The sequence below is a fragment of the Crinia signifera genome, chromosome 7 (genome assembly GCF_055691185.1).
Source record: "Crinia signifera chromosome 7, ASM5569118v1, whole genome shotgun sequence".
Taxonomy (NCBI): Eukaryota; Metazoa; Chordata; class Amphibia; order Anura; family Myobatrachidae; genus Crinia; species Crinia signifera.
Window position 1 is genome coordinate 158,622,132 of NC_139223.1, and position 21,531 is coordinate 158,643,662.

The 21,531-nt window shown below is 49.4% G+C and overlaps 1 protein-coding gene across 5 annotated transcripts in view; it reads left to right on the top strand.

The window, feature by feature from the left end:
* CDK15 (cyclin dependent kinase 15) overlaps positions 1–21,531 on the top strand; it is a 185,744-nt gene that overhangs the window by 118,002 nt on the left and 46,211 nt on the right. For all 5 annotated transcript variants that reach the window (XR_014450834.1, XR_014450833.1, XM_083154091.1 and 2 more), the window contains 2 exons: positions 4,340–4,460; positions 16,944–17,037. Coding sequence is in view for 3 of the 5 variants with exons in the window: in XM_083154091.1 (XP_083010217.1) it covers positions 4,340–4,460; positions 16,944–17,037 (215 nt within the window). In the remaining 2 variants the exon portion in view is untranslated. The remainder of the gene's footprint in view (positions 1–4,339; positions 4,461–16,943; positions 17,038–21,531) is intronic.

The following is a 21,531-nucleotide window of genomic DNA, read 5'->3' on the forward strand; positions in this document are numbered from 1 at the left end:
GTGCGCACTGTAACTGTATGTGTTCCTGTTTGTGCGCACTGTAACTGTATGTGTTCCAGTTTGTGCACAGTGTAACTGCGTGAGTGGTCCTGTTTGTGTGCACTAGAACAGCGTGAGTGGTCCTGTTTGTGTGCACTGGAACTGTGTGAGTGGTCCTGTTTGTGTGCACTGGAACTGCGTGAGTGGTCCTGTTTGTGTGCACTGGAACTGCGTGAGTGGTCCTTTTTGTGTGCACTGGAACAGCGTGAGTTGTCCTGTTTGTGTGCACTGGAACTGCATGAGTGGTCCTGTTTGTGTGCACTGGAACAGCGTGAGTGGTCCTGTTTGTGTGCACTGGAACAGCGTGAGTGGTCCTGTTTGTGCGCACTGTAACTGTGTGAGTGGTCCTGTTTGTGTGCACTGTAACTGTGTGAGTGGTCCTGTTTGTGCACTGGAACTGCATGAGTGTTCCTATTTGTGCACTGTAACTGTGTGAGTGGTCCTGTTTGTTTGCACTGTAACTGTGTGAGTGGTCATGTTTGTGCGCACTGTAACTGTGTGAGTGGTCCTGTTTGTGTGCACTGTAACTGTGTGAGTGGTCCTGTTTGTGTGCACTGTAACTGTGTGAGTGGTTCTGTTTGTGTGCACTGTAACTGTGTGATTGTTCCTGTTTGTGTGCACTGTAACTGTGTGAGTGGTCCTGTTTGTGTGCACTGTAACTGTGTGAGTGGTCCTGTTTGTGTGCACTGTAACTGTGTGAGTGGTCCTGTTTGTGTGCACTGTAACTGTGTGAGTGGTCCTGTTTGTGCGCACTGTAACTGTGTGAGTGGTCATGTTTGTTTGCACTGTAACTGTGTGAGTGGTCATGTTTGTGCGCACTGTAACTGTGTGAGTGGTCATGTTTGTGTGCACTGTAACTGTGTGAGTGGTCCTGTTTGTGCACACTGTAACTGTGTGAGTGGTCATGTTTGTGCGCACTGTAACTGCGTGAGTGGTCCTGTTTGTGCACTGGAACTGCGTGAGTGGTCCTGTTTGTGCGCACTGTAACTGCGTGAGTGTTCCTGTTTGTGCAATGGAACTGTGTGATTGGTCCTGTTATTGCACTGGAACTGAGTGAGTGGTCATGTTTGTGTGCACTGTAACTGTGGGATTGTTCCTGTTTGTGCACACTGGAACTGCGTGATTGTTCCTGTTTGTGCACACTGGAACTGTGTGATTGTTCCTGTTTGTGCGCACTGTAACTGTGTGAGTGGTCCTGTTTTTGTGCACTGTAACTGTGTGAGTGGTCCTGTTTGTGTGCACTGTAACTGTGTGAGTGGTCCTGTTTGTGCGCTCTGTAATTGTGTAAGTGGTCCTGTTTGTGCGCACTGTAACTGTGTGGTTGTTCCTGTTTGTGTGCACTGTAACTGTGTGAGTGGTCCTGTTTGTGCGCTCTGTAATTGTGTGAGTGGTCCTGTTTGTGCTCACTGTAACTGCGTGATTGTTCTTGTTTGTGTGCACTGTAACTGCGTGATTGTTCCTGTTTGTGTGCACTGTAACTGTGTGAGTGGTCCTGTTTGTGTGCACTGTAACTGTGTGAGTGGTCCTGTTTGTGCGCTCTGTAACTGTGATTGTTCCTGTTTGTGTGCACTGTAACTGTGTGAGTGGTCCTGTTTGTGCGCACTGTAACTGTGTGATTGTTCCTGTTTGTGTGCACTGTAACTGTGTGAGTGGTCCTGTTTGTGTGCACTGTAACTGTGTGATTGTTCCTGTTTGTGTGCACTGTAACTGTGTGAGTGGTCCTGTTTGTGTGCACTGTAACTGTGTGAGTGGTCCTGTTTGTGTGCACTGTAACTGTGTGAGTGGTTCTGTTTGTGTGCACTGTAACTGTGTGATTGTTCCTGTTTGTGTGCACTGTAACTGTGTGAGTGGTCCTGTTTGTGTGCACTGTAACTGTGTGAGTGGTCCTGTTTGTGTGCACTGTAACTGTGTGAGTGGTCCTGTTTGTGTGCACTGTAACTGTGTGAGTGGTCCTGTTTGTGCGCACTGTAACTGTGTGAGTGGTCATGTTTGTTTGCACTGTAACTGTGTGAGTGGTCATGTTTGTGCGCACTGTAACTGTGTGAGTGGTCATGTTTGTGTGCACTGTAACTGTGTGAGTGGTCCTGTTTGTGCACACTGTAACTGTGTGAGTGGTCATGTTTGTGCGCACTGTAACTGCGTGAGTGGTCCTGTTTGTGCACTGGAACTGCGTGAGTGGTCCTGTTTGTGCGCACTGTAACTGCGTGAGTGTTCCTGTTTGTGCAATGGAACTGTGTGATTGGTCCTGTTATTGCACTGGAACTGAGTGAGTGGTCATGTTTGTGTGCACTGTAACTGTGGGATTGTTCCTGTTTGTGCACACTGGAACTGCGTGATTGTTCCTGTTTGTGCACACTGGAACTGCGTGATTGTTCCTGTTTGTGCGCACTGTAACTGTGTGATTGTTCCTGTTTGTGCGCACTGTAACTGTGTGAGTGGTCCTGTTTGTGCGCACTGTAACTGTGGTCAGTGGTCCTGTTTGTGCACATTGGAACTGCGTGATTGTTCCTGTTTGTGCGCACTGTAACTGTGTGAGTGTTCCTGTTTGTGCGCACTGGAACTGTGTGAGTGTTCCTGTTTGTGCGCACTGGAACTGTGTGAGTGGTCCTGTTTGTGCGCAGTGTAACTGCGTGAGTGGTCCTGTTTGTGCGCACTGTAACTGTGTGATTGTTCCTGTTTGTGCGCACTGTAACTGTGTGAGTGTTCCTGTTTGTGCGCACTGTAACTGTGTGAGTGTTCCTGTTTGTGCGCACTGTAACTGTGTGAGTGGTCCTGTTTGTGCGCACTGTAACTGTGTGAGTGGTCCTGTTTGTGTGCACTGTAACTGTGTGAGTGGTCCTGTTTGTGTGCACTGTAACTGTGTGAGTGGTCCTGTTTGTGCACTGTAACTGTGTGAGTGGTCCTGTTTGTGCGCACTGTAACTGTGTGATTGTTCCTGTTTGTGTGCACTGTAACTGTGTGAGTGGTCCTGTTTGTGTGCACTGTAACTGTGTGATTGTTCCTGTTTGTGTGCACTGTAACTGCGTGATTGTTCCTGTTTGTGTGCACTGTAACTGTGTGAGTGGTCCTGTTTGTGTGCACTGTAACTGTGTGAGTGGTCCTGTTTGTGCGCTCTGTAATTGTGTGAGTGGTCCTGTTTGTGCGCACTGTAACTGTGTGATTGTTCCTGTTTGTGTGCACTGTAACTGTGTGATTGTTCCTGTTTGTGTGCACTGTAACTGTGTGAGTGGTCCTGTTTTTGTGCACTGTAACTGTGTGAGTGGTCCTGTTTTTGTGCACTGTAACTGTGTGAGTGGTCCTGTTTGTGTGCACTGTAACTGTGTGAGTGGTCCTGTTTGTGCGCTCTGTAATTGTGTAAGTGGTCCTGTTTGTGCGCACTGTAACTGTGTGGTTGTTCCTGTTTGTGTGCACTGTAACTGTGTGAGTGGTCCTGTTTGTGCGCTCTGTAATTGTGTGAGTGGTCCTGTTTGTGCGCACTGTAACTGTGTGATTGTTCCTGTTTGTGTGCACTGTAACTGTGTGAGTGGTCCTGTTTGTGTGCACTGTAACTGTGTGAGTGGTCCTGTTTGTGTGCACTGTAACTGTGTGAGTGGTCCTGTTTGTGTGCACTGTAACTGTGTGAGTGGTCCTGTTTGTGTGCACTGTAACTGTGTGAGTGGTCCTGTTTGTGTGCACTGTAACTGTGTGAGTGGTCCTGTTTGTGCTCACTGTAACTGCGTGATTGTTCTTGTTTGTGTGCACTGTAACTGCGTGATTGTTCCTGTTTGTGTGCACTGTAACTGTGTGAGTGGTCCTGTTTGTGTGCACTGTAACTGTGTGAGTGGTCCTGTTTGTGCGCTCTGTAACTGTGATTGTTCCTGTTTGTGTGCACTGTAACTGTGTGAGTGGTCCTGTTTGTGCGCACTGTAACTGTGTGAGTGGTCCTGTTTGTGTGCACTGTAACTGTGTGAGTGGTCCTGTTTGTGTGCACTGTAACTGTGTGAGTGGTCCTGTTTGTGTGCACTGTAACTGTGTGAGTGGTCCTGTTTGTGTGCACTGTAACTGTGTGAGTGGTCCTGTTTGTGTGCACTGTAACTGTGTGAGTGGTTCTGTTTGTGTGCACTGTAACTGTGTGATTGTTCCTGTTTGTGTGCACTGTAACTGTGTGAGTGGTCCTGTTTGTGTGCACTGTAACTGTGTGAGTGGTCCTGTTTGTGTGCACTGTAACTGTGTGAGTGGTCCTGTTTGTGTGCACTGTAACTGTGTGAGTGGTCCTGTTTGTGCGCACTGTAACTGCGTGATTGTTCTTGTTTGTGTGCAGGTCTTGCACGAGCGAAGTCGATTCCCAGCCAGACTTACTCCTCCGAAGTGGTCACTCTCTGGTACCGGCCTCCCGATGTGCTTCTAGGTGCTACCGACTATTCATCTGACCTGGATATCTGGTGAGATCACGATTTGTTGGATGTTTTGAACTGTATTTTATGACCTAAACAACTAGAATTTCTGCAGCGGTCAGGATGCTGTCCATATACCAAAACCCTGCAAGATCACTGCATCACTGTCAAAACACTCAAACCAGGCTACAGCATACCTTCCAACGTTCCCGCGTCCCGCCTGGGGCCGCTATTGTCCCGCGGTGGGTGGGGGGGAGTTGGGAGTTTCTCCCCCCCCCCCCCCCAGCCTGAAGAGAATGGACGCTGTGCGCATACATGCAGCATCTATTCAGGGACAGAAATTGAGGACATGGCCTTAGGATGCGTCATCCCTCAAGGCCTCACCCCCTTTTCATAGGTCACGCCCCCTTTTTGGCCACGCGCATGTCCCGATCCTCAAATAACAAAAGTTGGGAGGTATGCTACAGCATTGAGGACAGATTGGAGATGGTAGTCAGAGAGGACGGATAGGAGTAGTAGTCATTTGGTGATTTTACCTCTGCTCTGTGGGATAATCAGCTCACCAGTACCATGGTTCCTGTGTAACATTAAGGCCTAATTTGTTCCATGCTTGCTATCGGCCACCCGTCCTGATGTACTGTGGGGGGTAAAGCTCTTATGGTGACTGCCAGATGACTGTGCCAATGTGACTTACTGATGGAACCATTACTTTTATTATTTTTTGCTTTAGGCTGCCTGGCTGGCAATGTACAGATGGGTCTTGTCCCATCCTTGCTGGCGGGTCGCCAGAACGTACGCGCTGGCGACCCGCCAGCAGCCTCGCCAGCGAGGAGACTGAGACGCGCGTGCGTCTCACGCGCACGCGCGTCTCAGTCTCCGTCGCTAGCGCGACGGAAACCCTGTCCGTCTCCGCCTCAGGGAGACGGACAGGGTTAGGGGGGGTTAGGGGGGGGTGCGGGCAGGCGGCGGGGACCCCGGGTTACCGCCGGCAAGCCGGCGGGGACCCGGGGGAACGGATCGAAGCGCCGTCGGAAGGGGACGCGCGCGCCGCTCGTGCGCGCGCGTCCCCTTCTCACCATCGCCATGGCGCTGGCGGGGGATGGCGGCTGGCGACGCCAGCGCCATCCCCTGCAAAGATGGGACAAGACCCATCTGTAGCACTTCTTCACATACCTCAAGCATTAGATCCTACATGCCAACTGTATAACCTGCGATACATGCACATGGGCAGTATGCCTGGCAAATCCCTGAGCGCCCATACACGTGTGTATAGCAGCATTACATGCACATGGGCAGTATGACTGGCGAGTCCCTGAGCACCCATACACGTGTGTGTATAGCAGCATTACATGTACATGGGTAGTATGACTGGCAAATCTCTGAGCACCCATACACGGGCAGTATGACTGTAGTGTTCCCTCTAGAAATTGTGCCGGGCAGGGCGCCGGGGGGCGGGCCAGGGCAGTCGACGGCACACTTGTGGGCCGTCCCGGACCGCCGACGTCATTAAAGTGGGCGGACCGGGACGCCGACGTCACTAAAGTGGGCGCCGGCGGCGTCACTAAAGTGGGCGGGCCCGGCCGCGCTGAAGATGCTGGGGGAAGGTGCCTTGATGCCAGGGAAGCGCCGGGCATCGCCGTCTAAGGCGGCGCTGGGCTTCCCCGTGCAAGGAGTCGGGCAGGCACCAGGCTGTTTTAGCAAGGCGCTGCTAGAGGGGCAGGGCGCATTTTGCCCTTTAAAAAACGGGCAGGGTGCAGCGCCACGCTAAAACAGCCTAGCGGGAACACTAGACTGGTGAGTCCCTGAGCGCCCATACACGTGTGTATAGCAGCATTACATGCACATGGGCAGTATGACTGGCGAGTCCCTGAGCACCCATACACGTGTGTGTGTGTATAGCAGCATTACATGTACATGGGTAGTATGACTGGCGAGTCCCTGAGCACCCATACACATGTGTATAACAGCATTACATGCACATGGGCAGTATGACTGGTGAGTCCCTGAGCGCCCATACACGTGTGTATAGCAGCATTACATGCACATGGGCAGTATGACTGGTGAGTCCCTGAGCGCCCATACACGTGTGTATAGCAGCATTACATGCACATGGGCAGTATGACTGGCAAATCCCTGAGCGCCCATACACGTGTATAGCAGCATTACATGTACATGGGTAGTATGACTGGTGAGTCCCTGAGCGCCCATACACGTGTGTATAGCAGCATTACATGTACATGGGTAGTATGACTGGTGAGTCCCTGAGCACCCATACATGTGTGTATAACAGCATTACATGCACATGGGCAGTATGACTGGTGAGTCCCTGAGCGCCCATACACGTGTGTATAACAGCATTACATGCACATGGGCAGTATGGCTGGCGAGTCTCTAAGCGCCCATACACGTGTGTATAACAGCATTACATGCACATGGGTAGTATGACTGGCGAGTCCCTGAGCACCCATACACATGTGTATAGCAGCATTACATGCACATGGGCAGTATGACTGGTGAGTCCCTGAGCGCCCATACACGTGTGTATAACAGCATTACATGCACATGGGCAGTATGACTGGTGAGTCCCTGAGCGCCCATACACGTGTGTAAAACAGCATTACATGCACATGGGCAGTATGACTGGTGAGTCCCTGAGCGCCCATACACGTGTGTATAGCAGCATTACATGTACATGGGCAGTATGACTGGCGAGTCCCTGAGCGCCCATACACGTGTGTATAGCAGCCTTACATGCACATGGGCAGTATGACTGGCGAGTCCCTGAGCGCCCATACACGTGTGTATAGCAGCATTACATGTACATGGGCAGTATGACTGGGGAGTCCCTGAGCGCCCATACACGTGTGTATAACAGCATTACATGCACATGGGCAGTATGACTGGTGAGTTCCTGAGCGCCCATACACGTGTGTATAGCAGCATTACATGCACATGGGCAGTATGACTGGGGAGTCCCTGAACGCCCATACACATGTGTATAGCAGCATTACATGTACATGGGCAGTATGACTGGCGAGTCCCTGAGCACCCATACACGTGTGTATAACATACACGTGTGCATTACATGCACATGGGCAGTGTGACTGGGGAGTCCCTGAACGCCCATACACATTTGTATAGCATAATTACATGCACATGGGCAGTATGACCGGTGAGTCCCTGAGCACCCATACACGCAGAGGCAGAACTCTGGGAGGCAATGGAGTCATCTGCCGCCGGGCTCCTGCTCCCAAGGGGGCACCTCTCCACCCCTGTGAGTTTGAAACAGTTAATTGAAAGCTGTTGATATCACTTCTGTGGCTGACTCCCTCTCCTAGCAGGACCATAGATGTCACACTCTCTTTATTTTAAACATAATATCCATAACATGCATACATACATACATGCATACATATATTTATATAAGACGGTGTGTGTGTGTGTTGGGGGGGCACCAATATTTATCTTACCTCCGGGCAACTGGAACGAACTTACGCCACTGCATACACGTGTGTATAACAGCATTACATGCACATGGGCAGTATGACTGGCGAGTCCCTGAGCATCCATACACGTGTGTATAACAGCATTACATGCACATGGGCAGTATGACTGGTGGGTCCCTGAGCACCCGTACACGTGTGTATAACAGCATTACATGCACATGGGATGTATGACTGGTGAGTCCCTGAGCGCCCATACACCTGTGTATAGCAGCATTACATGTACATGGGCAGTATGAAGGTGAGTCCCTGAGCGCCCGTACACATGTGTATAGCAGCATTACATGCACATGGGCAGTATGACTCGCGAGTCCCTGAATGCCCATACACGTGTGTTTAGCAGCAATACATGCACATGGGCAGTATGACTGGTGAGTCCCTGAGCACCCATACACTTGTGTATAGCAGCATTACATGCACATGGGCAGTATGACTGGTGAGTCCCTGAGCACCCATACACATGTGTATAGCAGCATTACATGTACATGGGCAGTATGACTGGGGAGTCCCTGAGCGCCCATACACGTGTGTATAACATCATTACATGGACATGGGCAGTATTACTAGCAAATCCCTGAGCGCCCATACACGTGTGTATAGCAGCATTACATGCACATGGGCAGTATGACTGGCAAGTCCCTGAGCACCCATACACCTGTGTATAGCAGCATTACATGCACATGGGCAGTATGACTGGCGAGTCCCTGAGCGCCCATACACGTGTGTGTATAGCAGCATTACATGCACATGTTCAGTATGACTGGCGAGTCCCTGAGCGCCCATACACACGTGTATAGCAGCGTTACATGTACATGGGCAGTATGACTGGCCAGTCCCTGAGCGCCCATACACATGTGTTTAGCAGCATTACATGCACATGGGCAGTATGACTGGTGAGTCCCTGAGCACCCATACACGTGTGTGTGTATAGCAGCATTACATGCACATGGGCAGTATGACTGGAGAGTCCCTGAGTGCCCATACACACGTGTATAGCAGCGTTACATGTACATGGGCAGTATGACTGGCCAGTCCCTGAGCGCCCATACACATGTGTATAGCAGCATTACATGCACATGGACAGTATGACTGGCGAGTCCCTGAGCACCCATACACGTGTGTATAGAAGCGTTACATGCGCATGGGCAGTATGACTGGCGAGTCCCTGAGCGCCCATACACACGTGTATAGCAGCATTACATGCACATGGGCAGTATGACTGGTGAGTCCCTGAGCAAACATACACGTGTGTGTGTATAGCAGCATTACATGCACATGGGCAGTATGACTGGCGAGTCCCTGAGCGCCCGTACACGTGTGTATAGCAGCATTACATGCACATGGGCATGCAGGGTGAAAAAGAATGCATGGTGGAGGAAATGCACTGTAAGACGGAGGGAGATGCAGGGTGGGGTATAATGCAGTGTTAGAAGGTGGGTGCAGGGTGAGAGGAGGGGTACAGGGTGCGAGAGGATGCAGTGTGAGAGGGAATGCAGGGGGGACAGGACACATTCTCTAATTTAATGTTAAATCCTACCTGTCTTGTATGGCTCCAGCAGCAGGTATTGCAAACAGGCAGACACCATGTGGGCGCCCAGCAGTGACAAGCACAAGAGCCGGGCGCACATCAGCGCTGTGACCCGGCTGCGGCTGGGACCTGGCTGCAGCAGTGTAAAGCAGATAACTGCCTCCGGCGCAGCGCTGGGACGCGGCCGCGGCTATAGCCTCCAGCACAGCGCTGGGACACGGACGCGGCTATAGCCTCCAGCACAGCGCTGGGACATGGCCGCGGCTATAGCCTCCAGGCTCCAGCACAGCGCTGGGACACGGCCGCGGTTATAGCCTCCCGGACACTGAGACTGGACACTGGCGCAGCGCTGGGACCCGGGAATAAGTCTGACTGTGAGTGACTTTTAAGTCAGCTCACAGTCAACGCCTGATGTTGGCTACGTGGACGTGTGGGATGTGGACATAGGGGTGAGGGAGTTGTGCCCGGTGCCCAGACTGCAAAATCGGCCCACATGGCCAGTCCGGCCACGCATGTGACGCCCAAGCACTACAGAGTAGACTCAGTGACAGCGGATATAGGCTGTCAGTGTAGCAGCATTATATGCACATACCTCCCAACTTTGGAGGAGTCCGAGCAGGGACGCAGCTGCCGCGCGGGAAAATTCGGGGGTGTGGTCTAATTTTGGGGCGTGGTCTATACTTGGGGCTCTCCCGCGAGGCCACGCCCCCATTTTGGAGCATTCTGGCTACGCACAGCGTTTATTCCCCGCTGCTTAGCAGCCAACAGGGGGGACTCCCAACAGCCCCCCTCACCGCGGGACACTGCCGACCGCGGGAGGGACAGCGGGACAGGCCCTGATAATCGGGACTGTCCCGCTGTAATCGGGACTGTTGGGAGGTATGCATGCACATGGGCAGTATGACTGGCGAGTCCCTGAGCACCCATACACGTGTGTATAGCAGCATTACATGCACATGGGCAGTATGACTGGCGAGTCCCTGAGCACCCATACACGTGTGTATAGCAGCATTACATGCACATGGGCAGTATGACTGGCGAGTCCCTGAGCGCTCATACACGTGTGTATAGCAGCATTACATGTACATGAGCAGTATGACTGGTGAGTCCCTGAGCGCCCATACACGTGTGTATAGCAGTATTACATGCACATGGGCATTATGACTGGCGGGTCCCTGAGCACCCATACACGTGTTTATAACAGCATTACATGCACATGGGCAGTATGACTGGTGAGTCCCTGAGCACCCATACACGTGTGTATAACAGCATTACATGCACATGGCCAGTATGACTGGCGGGTCCCTGAGCGCCCATACACGTGTGTATAGCAGCATTACATGCACATGGGCCGTATGACTGGTGAGTCCCTGAGCGCCCATACACGTGTGTATAGCAGTATTACATGCACATGGGCAGTATGACTGGCGGGTCCCTGAGCGCCCATACACGTGTGTATAGCAACGTTACAAGCACATGGGCAGTATGACTGGTGAGTCCCTGAGCGCCCATACACGTGTGTATAACAGCTTTACATGCACATGTGCAGTATGACTGGCGAGTCCCTGAGCGTCCATACACTTGTGTATAGCAGCATTACATGCACATGGGCAGTATGACTGGCGAGTCCCTGAGCACCCATACACGTGTGTTTAGCAGCAATACATGCACATGGGCAGTATGACTGGTGAGTACCTAAGCACCCATACACGTGTGTATAGCGGCATAACATGCACATGGGCAGTATGACTGGCGAGTCCCTGAGCGCTCATACACGTGTGTATAGCAGCATTACATGTACATGAGCAGTATGACTGGTGAGTCCCTGAGCGCCCATACACGTCTGTATAGCAGTATTACATGCACATGGGCAGTATGACTGGCGGGTCCCCGAGCACCCATACACGTGTTTATAACAGCATTACATGCACATGGGCAGTATGACTGGTGAGTCCCTGAGCACCCATACACGTGTGTATAGCAGCATTACATGCACATGGCCAGTATGACTGGCGGGTCCCTGAGCGCCCATACACGTGTGTATAGCAGCATTACATGCACATGGGCCGTATGACTGGTGAGTCCCTGAGTGCCCATACACGTGTGTATAGCAGTATTACATGCACATGGGCAGTATGACTGGTGAGTCCCTGAGCGCCCATACACGTGTGTATAGCAGCGTTACATGCACATGGGCAGTATGACTGGTGAGTCCCTGAGCGCCCATACACTTGTGTATAGCAGCATTATATGCACATGGGCAGTATGACTGGCGAGTCCCTGAGCGCCCATACACGTGTGTTTAGTAGCAATACATGCACATGGGCAGTATGACTGGCGAGTCCCTGAGCGCCCATACACGTGTGTATAACAGCTTTACATGCACATGGACAGTATTAGAGGCGAGTCCCTGAGCGCCCATACACGTGTGTATAACAGCTTTACATGCACATGGGCAGTATGACAGGCGAGTCCCTGAGCGCCCATACACGTGTGTATAGCAGCATTACATGCACATGGGCAGTATGACTGGTGAGTCCCTGAGCGCCCATACACGTGTGTATAGCAGCATTACAAGCACATGGGCAGTATGACTGGCGAGTCCCTGAGCGCCCATACACGTGTGTATAGCAGCATTACATGTACATGGGCAGTGTGACTGGTAAGTCCCTGAGCGCCCATACACGTGTGTATAGCAGCATTACATGCACATGGGCAGTATGACTGGCGAGTCCCTGAGCACCCATACACGTGTGTATAGCAGCACTACATGCACATGGGCAGTATGACAGGCGAGTCCCTGAGCGCCCGTACACGTGTGTATAGCAGCATTACATGCACATTGGCAGTATGGCTGGCGAGTCCCTGAGCGCCCATACACGTGTGTATAGCAGCATTACATGCACATGGGCAGTATGACTGGCGAGTCCCTGAGCACCCATACACATGTGTATAGCAGCACTACATGCACATGGGCAGTATAACAGGCGAGTCCCTGAGCGCCCGTACACGTGTGTATAGCAGCATTACATGCACATGGGCAGTATGACAGGCGAGTCCCTGAGCGCCCATACACGTGTGTATAGCAGCACTACATGCACATGGGCAGTATGACTGGTGAGTCCCTGAGCACCCATACACGTGTGTATAGCAGCACTACATGCACATGGGCAGTATGACAGGCGAGTCCCTGAGCGCCCATACACGTGTGTATAGCAGCATTACATGCACATGGGCAGTATGACTGGTGAGTCCCTGAGCACCCATACACGTGTGTATAGCAGCACTACATGCACATGGGCAGTATGACAGGCGAGTCCCTGAGCGCCCATACACGTGTGTATAACAGCATTACATGCACATGGGCAGTATGACAGGCGAGTCCCTGAGCGCCCATACACGTGTGTATAGCAGCACTACATGCACATGGGCAGTATGACAGGCGAGTCCCTGAGCGCCCGTACACGTGTGTATAGCAGCACTACATGCACATGGGCAGTATGACAGGCGAGTCCCTGAGCGCCCATACACGTGTGTATAGCAGCATTACATGCACATGGGCAGTATGACAGGCGAGTCCCTGAGCGCCCATACACGTGTGTATAACAGCATTACATGCACATGGGCAGTATGACAGGCGAGTCCCTGAGCGCCCGTACACGTGTGTATAGCAGCACTACATGCACATGGGCAGTATGACAGGCGAGTCCCTGAGCGCCCATACACGTGTGTATAGCAGCATTACATGCACATGGGCAGTATGACAGGCGAGTCCCTGAGCGCCCATACACGTGTGTATAACAGCATTACATGCACATGGGCAGTATGACAGGCGAGTCCCTGAGCGCCCATACACGTGTGTATAGCAGCATTACATGCACATGGGCAGTATGACTGGCGAGTCCCTGAGCGCCCATACACGTGTGTTTAGCAGGAATACAAAGGGAGCTACATGTGTATAAGCCTAGAGCACCTGGATCCTTTTATCAGGCCCTGACCACTACATAGAAAAAAGATAGGTATACCCACTGGCGATGGCGGTAAATTCACACAATATTGAATTAAATCGTGTATGAACAGTTGATCTGGATTGTTTAAGACAAAAAACAGAGAGAAAAAAAGACCATAGTGCAATATAATATGTTGATGGAGATAGATTGATTTTACTCAGTTCACTCACATAGATCCAACATATATGGGCATGTAGCAAGGTCTTTTTATTGAGGTGGAATTCCTCCTGTGCTCCCTTGTAAGTCTGATGGGAATAGAAGCTCAAATAGTGCAATATAGTCGGAATAAAAATGTAACAAAGTTTTATTAAGTGCACTCACAATAGTAAAAAGTTAAAACAGCATATCACCCGTTCCGGGATAGCAGAATCCGGCAAGCAGGTCACAATACAGGTACAGGCATCCAAGTACAGGTGTCCCACGTCCGGATCGATCGGTGATGACAAAATGCTTAAGCGCGCTTTCGGGCTTCCAAAGCCCTTCTTCAGAAGCGTTGTGTCAACATCGAGCGGGGCGGACCTTTTATCCCCCCGTTCAAATCAAAAAAACATTAAGGACAGGTGATTTCTCCGTTTGTCCGGACCGGAAGTGACGCGATCGCGAGGTGCGCTCGTTTGCATAGTCCTCAATAGCGGAAGTCGTCATCAAAAGTCCGGCTTGAATATGTCTCCCGCGTTGTCATGTGTTGTTTGCGTTCCAGCACAATGTGTACTTCCTTCTTTGCTGGAGCGCACGGACATATTGGAATAATGTCCGCTTATTTCATGCGATATAACAGGGAGAAAAGATATATCACATATATAAATAAATAAAAACATGAATTCATAGGTTTAAGAGCCAAACGATATAAATGGCAATGAATCAATTAAAACTACATAATATAAACGTGTTTAAAATATTGCACTAATGAGTTAAAGTGACAGGTGCTTAAATTTTACAAAAACCACTTCAACTCAAAGTCACCATTCAGACCACCAGGAACCAAACTTTTTAGTTTATATATCCAGTGCATCTCAGTTTTTGCGAGACGCACTTCTACATCATTACATTTCCAATTAGGATTGATTTGTTCTATGCCCCAAAATGATTTAATGTGTCTGGGGTCTGAATGGTGACTTTTTTTGAAATGTGCCGAGAGGGTATGACTTTCTAACCCCTTTCTTATGTTGTTTACATGTTCATACAGCCTGGTCTTGAGGCTTCTGGTGGTTTTGCCCACATAGACCAGGCCGCATTCGCACTCCACAGCATATACCACATTCCGGGAATTACATGTCATGAAATCCTTTAAGGGATAAGTCGTATTTTTCACTGTAAAGTCTTTAATTTTACTCGGGCCCTTAGTGCATCGACATATATGACAAGTCCCACACCGGTGAAAACCCTGGCTCCGAATACTGCTCCTTTTAGGTATGTCCAAGGCGCTGCGTACTATGGTGTCTTTAATAGTTTTGGAGCGACGATAGATAAACTTAGGAGCAGGAGGTAATTTGGAGCCAATAACTGGATCTCTTAAATAGGATCTTCCAGTTTATTTTGAAAATTCTTTCAACTTCCCTATATTGACAGTGGTATTGGCTAATAAAACACCATTGTGTGCTTTCATCCTTCTCTTTTTCCTTCCTGTCTTGAAGGATAAGAGATTCTCTTGGGGTTTGATCAACCCTTTCTTTTGCCCTCTCAATAATGGCTTTTGAATATCCTTTTTCCAGAAAACGGGATTCCATTTCCTTTGATTGTTCATGGAAAATTTCAGGGTCAGTGCAATTTCTCTTGACTCTAAGTAGCTGCCCATAAGGGATGCTATCGAGCCAATTTGTATGGTGCTGACTGTTTTTTTCTATCAGACTATTGGAGTCTGTTGCTTTACGAAAAACCTTAGTATTCAATTTACCATCCTGTATATATAGGCAAAGGTCAAGGAAATGTAGTTCTTTGTCACTTATATCAAATGTCAATTTGATGTTGCAATCATTGGCATTTAGTGTTTGACAGAAGGATTCAAGCTGTTCGGATCCCTTGTCCCAAATAAACAAAACATCGTCGATATATCGACGCCAGAGCACCAGGCCTGCACCCAGCTCCCCTCCATGCCATACGGATTCGGATTCCCAGTATGACATGAAGAGGTTTGCGTAGCTGGGCGCAAACCTGGTGCCCATAGCAGTACCAACCTTCTGTAAATAGTATTGGCCATTAAAAAAGAAATAATTATTTCTAAGGATGAACCTAATACCATCTACAATAAAATCCTTCAGGTCTGCAGAGTATTCTGTAGCTTCTAGATAGAATTTAATGGCCTCAATACCTTTTTCTTCTTGTATTATGGTGTACAGTGTTGATACGTCAGCGCTAGCCATAATGTACTCTTCTTTCCATTGGACATCGACCACTGCTAGAGCACCAATGATTCTCCTAAGGTGCGCTAACCTATAGTTTCTGCTGTGCCCATCTTACTCCAGATTTCGTGAGTAGGACCTGGATCAAGTCTCTCTGCCCCCTCCATGCGCCTACTGTTCCAGTCTGACAGGCCCATAACTCCCAACTTTCTCCATTCTCATGCGACAGACAAAAATGTATTGACGTGTCACCCAGTGGCGGAACTGCAGGAGGCAATGGAGTCAGCTGACACTGGGTTTTTGGTCTTTAGGGGGCGCTTCTCCATTGTCCCCTGCTGCCCACTGATTTATCCCCGCAGTTTTAATTTTTTACTTTCGCAGATGGAGGGGCTGAGGCACAGAAGCTGCCTTCTCTACTCACACAGATTGAGCTGGCAGCCAGGTGACACTAGGGCAGGGCTGGGCAATTGCGGCCCTCCAGATGTTGATGAACTACACATCCCAGCATGCCTTGCATCAGTTTTAGCAAAACTAATGCAAAGCATCCTGGGATGTGTAGTTCATCAACATCTGGAGGGCCGCAATTGCCCAGCCCTGCACTAGGGGGAGCTGCTGCGAGCTCCTCCCAGGCTGTACAGTATGTAGCTGGCTGAAGCACCCTCCTGCACTCTCTGGGGAAAATAGCCACAGGTAGGCACTGACAGCTAGGGATGGCCATTGTTGCCATTGCCATCGATGGTTGCCATCAATGGCAATTCTGCAACTGGCCATCGAAAGTGCTAAACTATGCAATGGATGACCATCGATATTTTTACATATCGATGGTCATCCATTGTGTTTGATTACTTGGCCTGTGGGCCAATCAAAACACGGGGGGCGGTGCTACGTGGTTTGTTGGGGGCGGAGCTACTGTATGTGCTCAACTTACTGCTGTGCTCATCTTACTGCTGTGACATGTTTTTTTATTGTTTATTGTACTTGTCATATGAAATGTTATGTGTCTGTCTTGTTAAAATACGGTTTTTAATCAATTTAAATTGGCTGCTTTTTTATGTTGTCTACTTGTCAGTAGTTAGTAGGGAAGGGATAACTGTCAATTTTATTCAGCCCATGGACCATCTGTCAATCATTTCTGAATATGTTTCCTACAGGGGTGCAGGATGTATATTTATAGAGATGCTTCAGGGATCCCCAGCATTCTCTGGGGTGTCAGGTGTGTGTGAGCAACTGGAGAAGATCTGGTCGGTAAGTGAACAATGATGTCACAAAGAAAATAGGATGCTGCAACTGTGACTGTATCAGACCCTACTAGGGTAGGAGGACACGGCAACTGTGACTGTATCAGATGCTACTAGAGGAGGAGGACCCTGTACCTGTATCAGATGCTACTAGGGGAGGAGGACGCCACACCTGTGACTAGCAGATGCTACTAGGGGAGGAGGATGCTGTACCTGTGACTGTATCAGAACCTTACAACATACAAGATTGGGAATTTCCAAGTCTCTGGCGCAAAGGCTTGAAAACGATGGATCTAGAGGTTTTCAGGGATCTCCAAAGTTCTCAAGGGGATTTCTCAAAAAAACAAAGAAAGAGAATATCAGTAATGATACTGACTATTCAAGAATCAAGTGTGGATCACAGGGAGGAGATGAATAGATAGGCGTACCCCACTCACGGTAAGTAGCTCTATGTACAGGTACGTAGCGGTTTCTTTGCCTTTGTCTCTCCTTCTTTCTTCTTTTTTTCTTCTTTTCTCCTTCTTTTTTTCTTTCTTCTTCTTTTGTTTTCTTTGATTTCTTGAACCGGATGGTTTTTCACTCAGTGGTTTATGTAAAAATGTGGAAGTAAAGAATCAGGGTTAGTGCATTCGGTCAGAAGTTTCTCTAAACACCCCGTGCAGGTAGGAAGTGGTGATGCTCGTACCTTACTCACCCGAAAGAAGAGTAAGATACTTATATAAAGGTATCTTTGTGGGTGTATATAGCCAAGGGAAGAATAAAAGTGCGTACCGCACTTACGTGTCTTTATGATTAGTATCCACCCGTAGCGTGTGCTTGGCTTGAGATATAGGTTCCGATGTCACCGTCGGGACCGATTTTTCTCAGTTGAAGTGTACATAGGTAGGTAAAAATAATAATACAATATAAGTGAGTGAACTAAAATATTAAATGACCTCTATATAGAGAGGATAAGTGATGACAGGAAGGTGCCTTCAAGATAGAGAGAGGTACTGGTAGCGTACCGTGACTCACACTGTGATGTGTGGATAAATTCCCATAAAGGTTTCTTTTTTGAAGGAGGAGTTTCACCGCTTTCCTTTCGGCTAAGAATATCTTTGGGGATCTCCATTGTGAGCAAAAGAAACCGCGATAGGTGGAGACATACTTACTTCATTGTAAGTCCTGGTACGCATATCCTTTGCTCAGGGAAAATCTCTAGGGTACATATGTGATTTATGTATAAACACTATAAGCGGTGAAACTCCTCCTTCAAAAAAGAAACCTTTATGGGAATTTATCCACACATCACAGTGTGAGTCACGGTACGCTACCAGTACCTCTCTCTATCTTGAAGGCACCTTCCTGTCATCACTTATCCTCTCTATATAGAGGTCATTTAATATTTTAGTTCACTCACTTATATTGTATTATTATTTTTACCTACCTATGTACACTTCAACTGAGAAAAATCGGTCCCGACGGTGACATCGGAACCTATATCTCAAGCCAAGCACACGCTACGGGTGGATACTAATCATAAAGACACGTAAGTGCGGTACGCACTTTTATTCTTCCCTTGGCTATATACACCCACAAAGATACCTTTATATAAGTATCTTACTCTTCTTTCGGGTGAGTAAGGTACGAGCATCACCACTTCCTACCTGCACGGGGTGTTTAGAGAAACTTCTGACCGAATGCACTAACCCTGATTCTTTACTTCCACATTTTTACATAAACCACTGAGTGAAAAACCATCCGGTTCAAGAAATCAAAGAAAACAAAAGAAGAAGAAAGAAAAAAAGAAGGAGAAAAGAAGAAAAAAAGAAGAAAGAAGGAGAGACAAAGGCAAAGAAACCGCTACGTACCTGTACATAGAGCTACTTACCGTGAGTGGGGTACGCCCATCTATTCATCTCCTCCCTGTGATCCACACTTGATTCTTGAATAGTCAGTATCATTACTGATATTCTCTTTCTTTGTTTTTTTGAGAAATCCCCTTGAGAACTTTGGAGATCCCTGAAAACCTCTAGATCCATCGTTTTCAAGCCTTTGCGCCAGAGACTTGGAAATTCCCAATCTTGTATGTTGTATAGTTTTGTTGGTTATTTGGTGATAACCGGGTAAAGTACATATCCTCAGGCAGCATTGCGCCTTCATAGGTCTTATCCTAAACCTTGTTTGCTAGTTGTATCAGAACCTACTAGAGGAGGAGGACAATGCACCTGCACCTGTATAAGAGACTACTAGGGTATGAGGTTGCACCTGTGGCTGTATCAGGTGCTATTAGGGGAGGAGTACCCTGTACCTGTATCAGACACCACTAGGGGAGGAGGCCGCTGCACCTGTGACTGTATCAAACACTACTAGGGGAGGAGGATGCTGCACCTGTGATTGCATCAAACACTACTAGGGGAGGAGGCCGCTGCAACTGTGATTGTATCAGACCCTACTAGGGGAGGAGGACGCTGCACCTGTGACTGTATCAGACGCTACTAGGGGAGGAGGACACTGCCCCTGTATCAGACACTACTAAGGAGGAGGATCCTGCACCTGTATCAGACACTACTAGGGGAGGAGGACACTCTGCCTGTGACTTTATCAGACCCTACTAGGGGAGGAGGATGCTGCCCCTGTATCAGATGCTACTAGGGGAGGAGGACACTGCACCTTTGACTGTATCAGACACTACTAGGGGAGGAGGATGCTGCACCTGTGATTGTATCAGATGCTACTAGGGGAGGAGGACACTGTACCTGTGACTGTAAGACACTACTAGGAGAGGAGGACGCTGCACCTGTGACTATCAGATGCTACTAGGGGAGGAGGACCCTATACCCGTATCAGACACTTCTAGGGGGGAGGACACTGTACCTGTATAAGACACTACAAGGGGCGGAGGATGCTGCACCTATGATTGTATCAGATGCTACTAGGGGGGAGGAGGGCACTGTACCTGTGACTGTATCAGACACTACTAGGAGAGGAGGACGCTGCACCTGTGACTGTCAGATGCTACTAGGGGAGGAGGACACTGTACCTGTATCAGATACTATTAGGGGAGGAGGATGCTGCACCTGTGACTGCATCAGCAGCTACTAGGGGAGGAGGCTGCTGCACCTGTGACTGTATCAGACACTATTAGGGGAGGAGGACGTTACACCTTTGACTGCATCAGCAGCTACTAGGGGAGGAGGACGTTGCAACTGTGACTGTATCAGATGCTACTAGGGGAGAAAGACACCATACCTGTGACTGTATCAGATGCTACTATTGGAGGAGGATGGTGTGAAGTTTCTGGGCTGTGAAAGGGACTGTGCTCTGTGGTTGCTGCTGTTGCACAGTGGAAGGTATAGCACAGGTGTAGCTGCTGGACTTCAGGAGCAGTGAGAGGGACTGTGCACAGTGGAAGGTATAGCACAGGTGTAGCTGCTGGACTTCAGGAGCAGTGAGAAGGACTGTGCACTGTAATTGCTGCTGTTGCACAGTGGAAGGTATAGCACAGGTGTAGCTGCTGGACTTTAGGAGCAGTGAGAAGGACTGTGCACTGTGGTTGCTGCTGTTGCACAGTGGAAGGTATAGCACAGGTGTAGCTGCTGGACTTCAGGAGCAGTGAGAAGGACTGTGCACTGTGGTTGCTGCTGTTGCACAGTGGAAGGTATAGCACAGGTGTAGCTGCTGGACTTCAGGAGCAGTGAGAAGGACTGTGCACTGTGGTTGCTGCTGTTGCACAGTGGAAGGTATAGCACAGGTGTAGCTGCTGGACTTCAGGAGCAGTGAGAAGGACTGTGCACTGTGGTTGCTGCTTTTGCACAGTGGAAGGTAGAGCACAGGTGTAGCTGCTGGACTTCAGGAGCATTGAGAAGGACTGTGCACTGTGGTTGCTGCTGTTGCACAGTGGTAGGTATAGCACAGGTGTAGCTGCTGGACTTCAGGAGCAGTGAGAAGGACTGTGCACTGTGGTTGCTGCTGTTGCACAGTGGAAGGTATAGCACAGGTGTAGCTGCTGGACTTTAGGAGCAGTGAGAAGGACTGTGCACTGTGGTTGCTGCTGTTGCACAGTGGAAGGTATAGCACAGGTGTAGCTGCTGGACTTCAGGAGCAGTGAGAAGGACTGTGCACTGTGGTTGCTGCTGTTGCACAGTGGAAGGTATAGCACAGGTGTAGCTGCTGGACTTCAGGAGCAGTGAGAAGGACTGTGCACTGGGGTTGCTGCTGTTGCACAGTGGAAGGTATAGCACAGGTGTAGCTGCTGGACTTCAGGAGCAGTTTGAAGGACTGTGCACTGTGGAAGGTATAGCACAGGTCTAGCTGCTGGACTTCAGAAGCAGTGAGAAGGACTGTGCACTGTGGTTGCTGCTGTTGCACAGTGGAAGGTATAGCACAGGTGTAGCTGCTGGACTTCAGGAGCAGTGAGAGGGACTGTGCACAGTGGAAGGTATAGCACAGGTGTAGCTGCTGGACTTCAGGAGCATTGAGAAGGACTGTGCACTGTGGTTGCTGCTGTTGCACAGTGGAA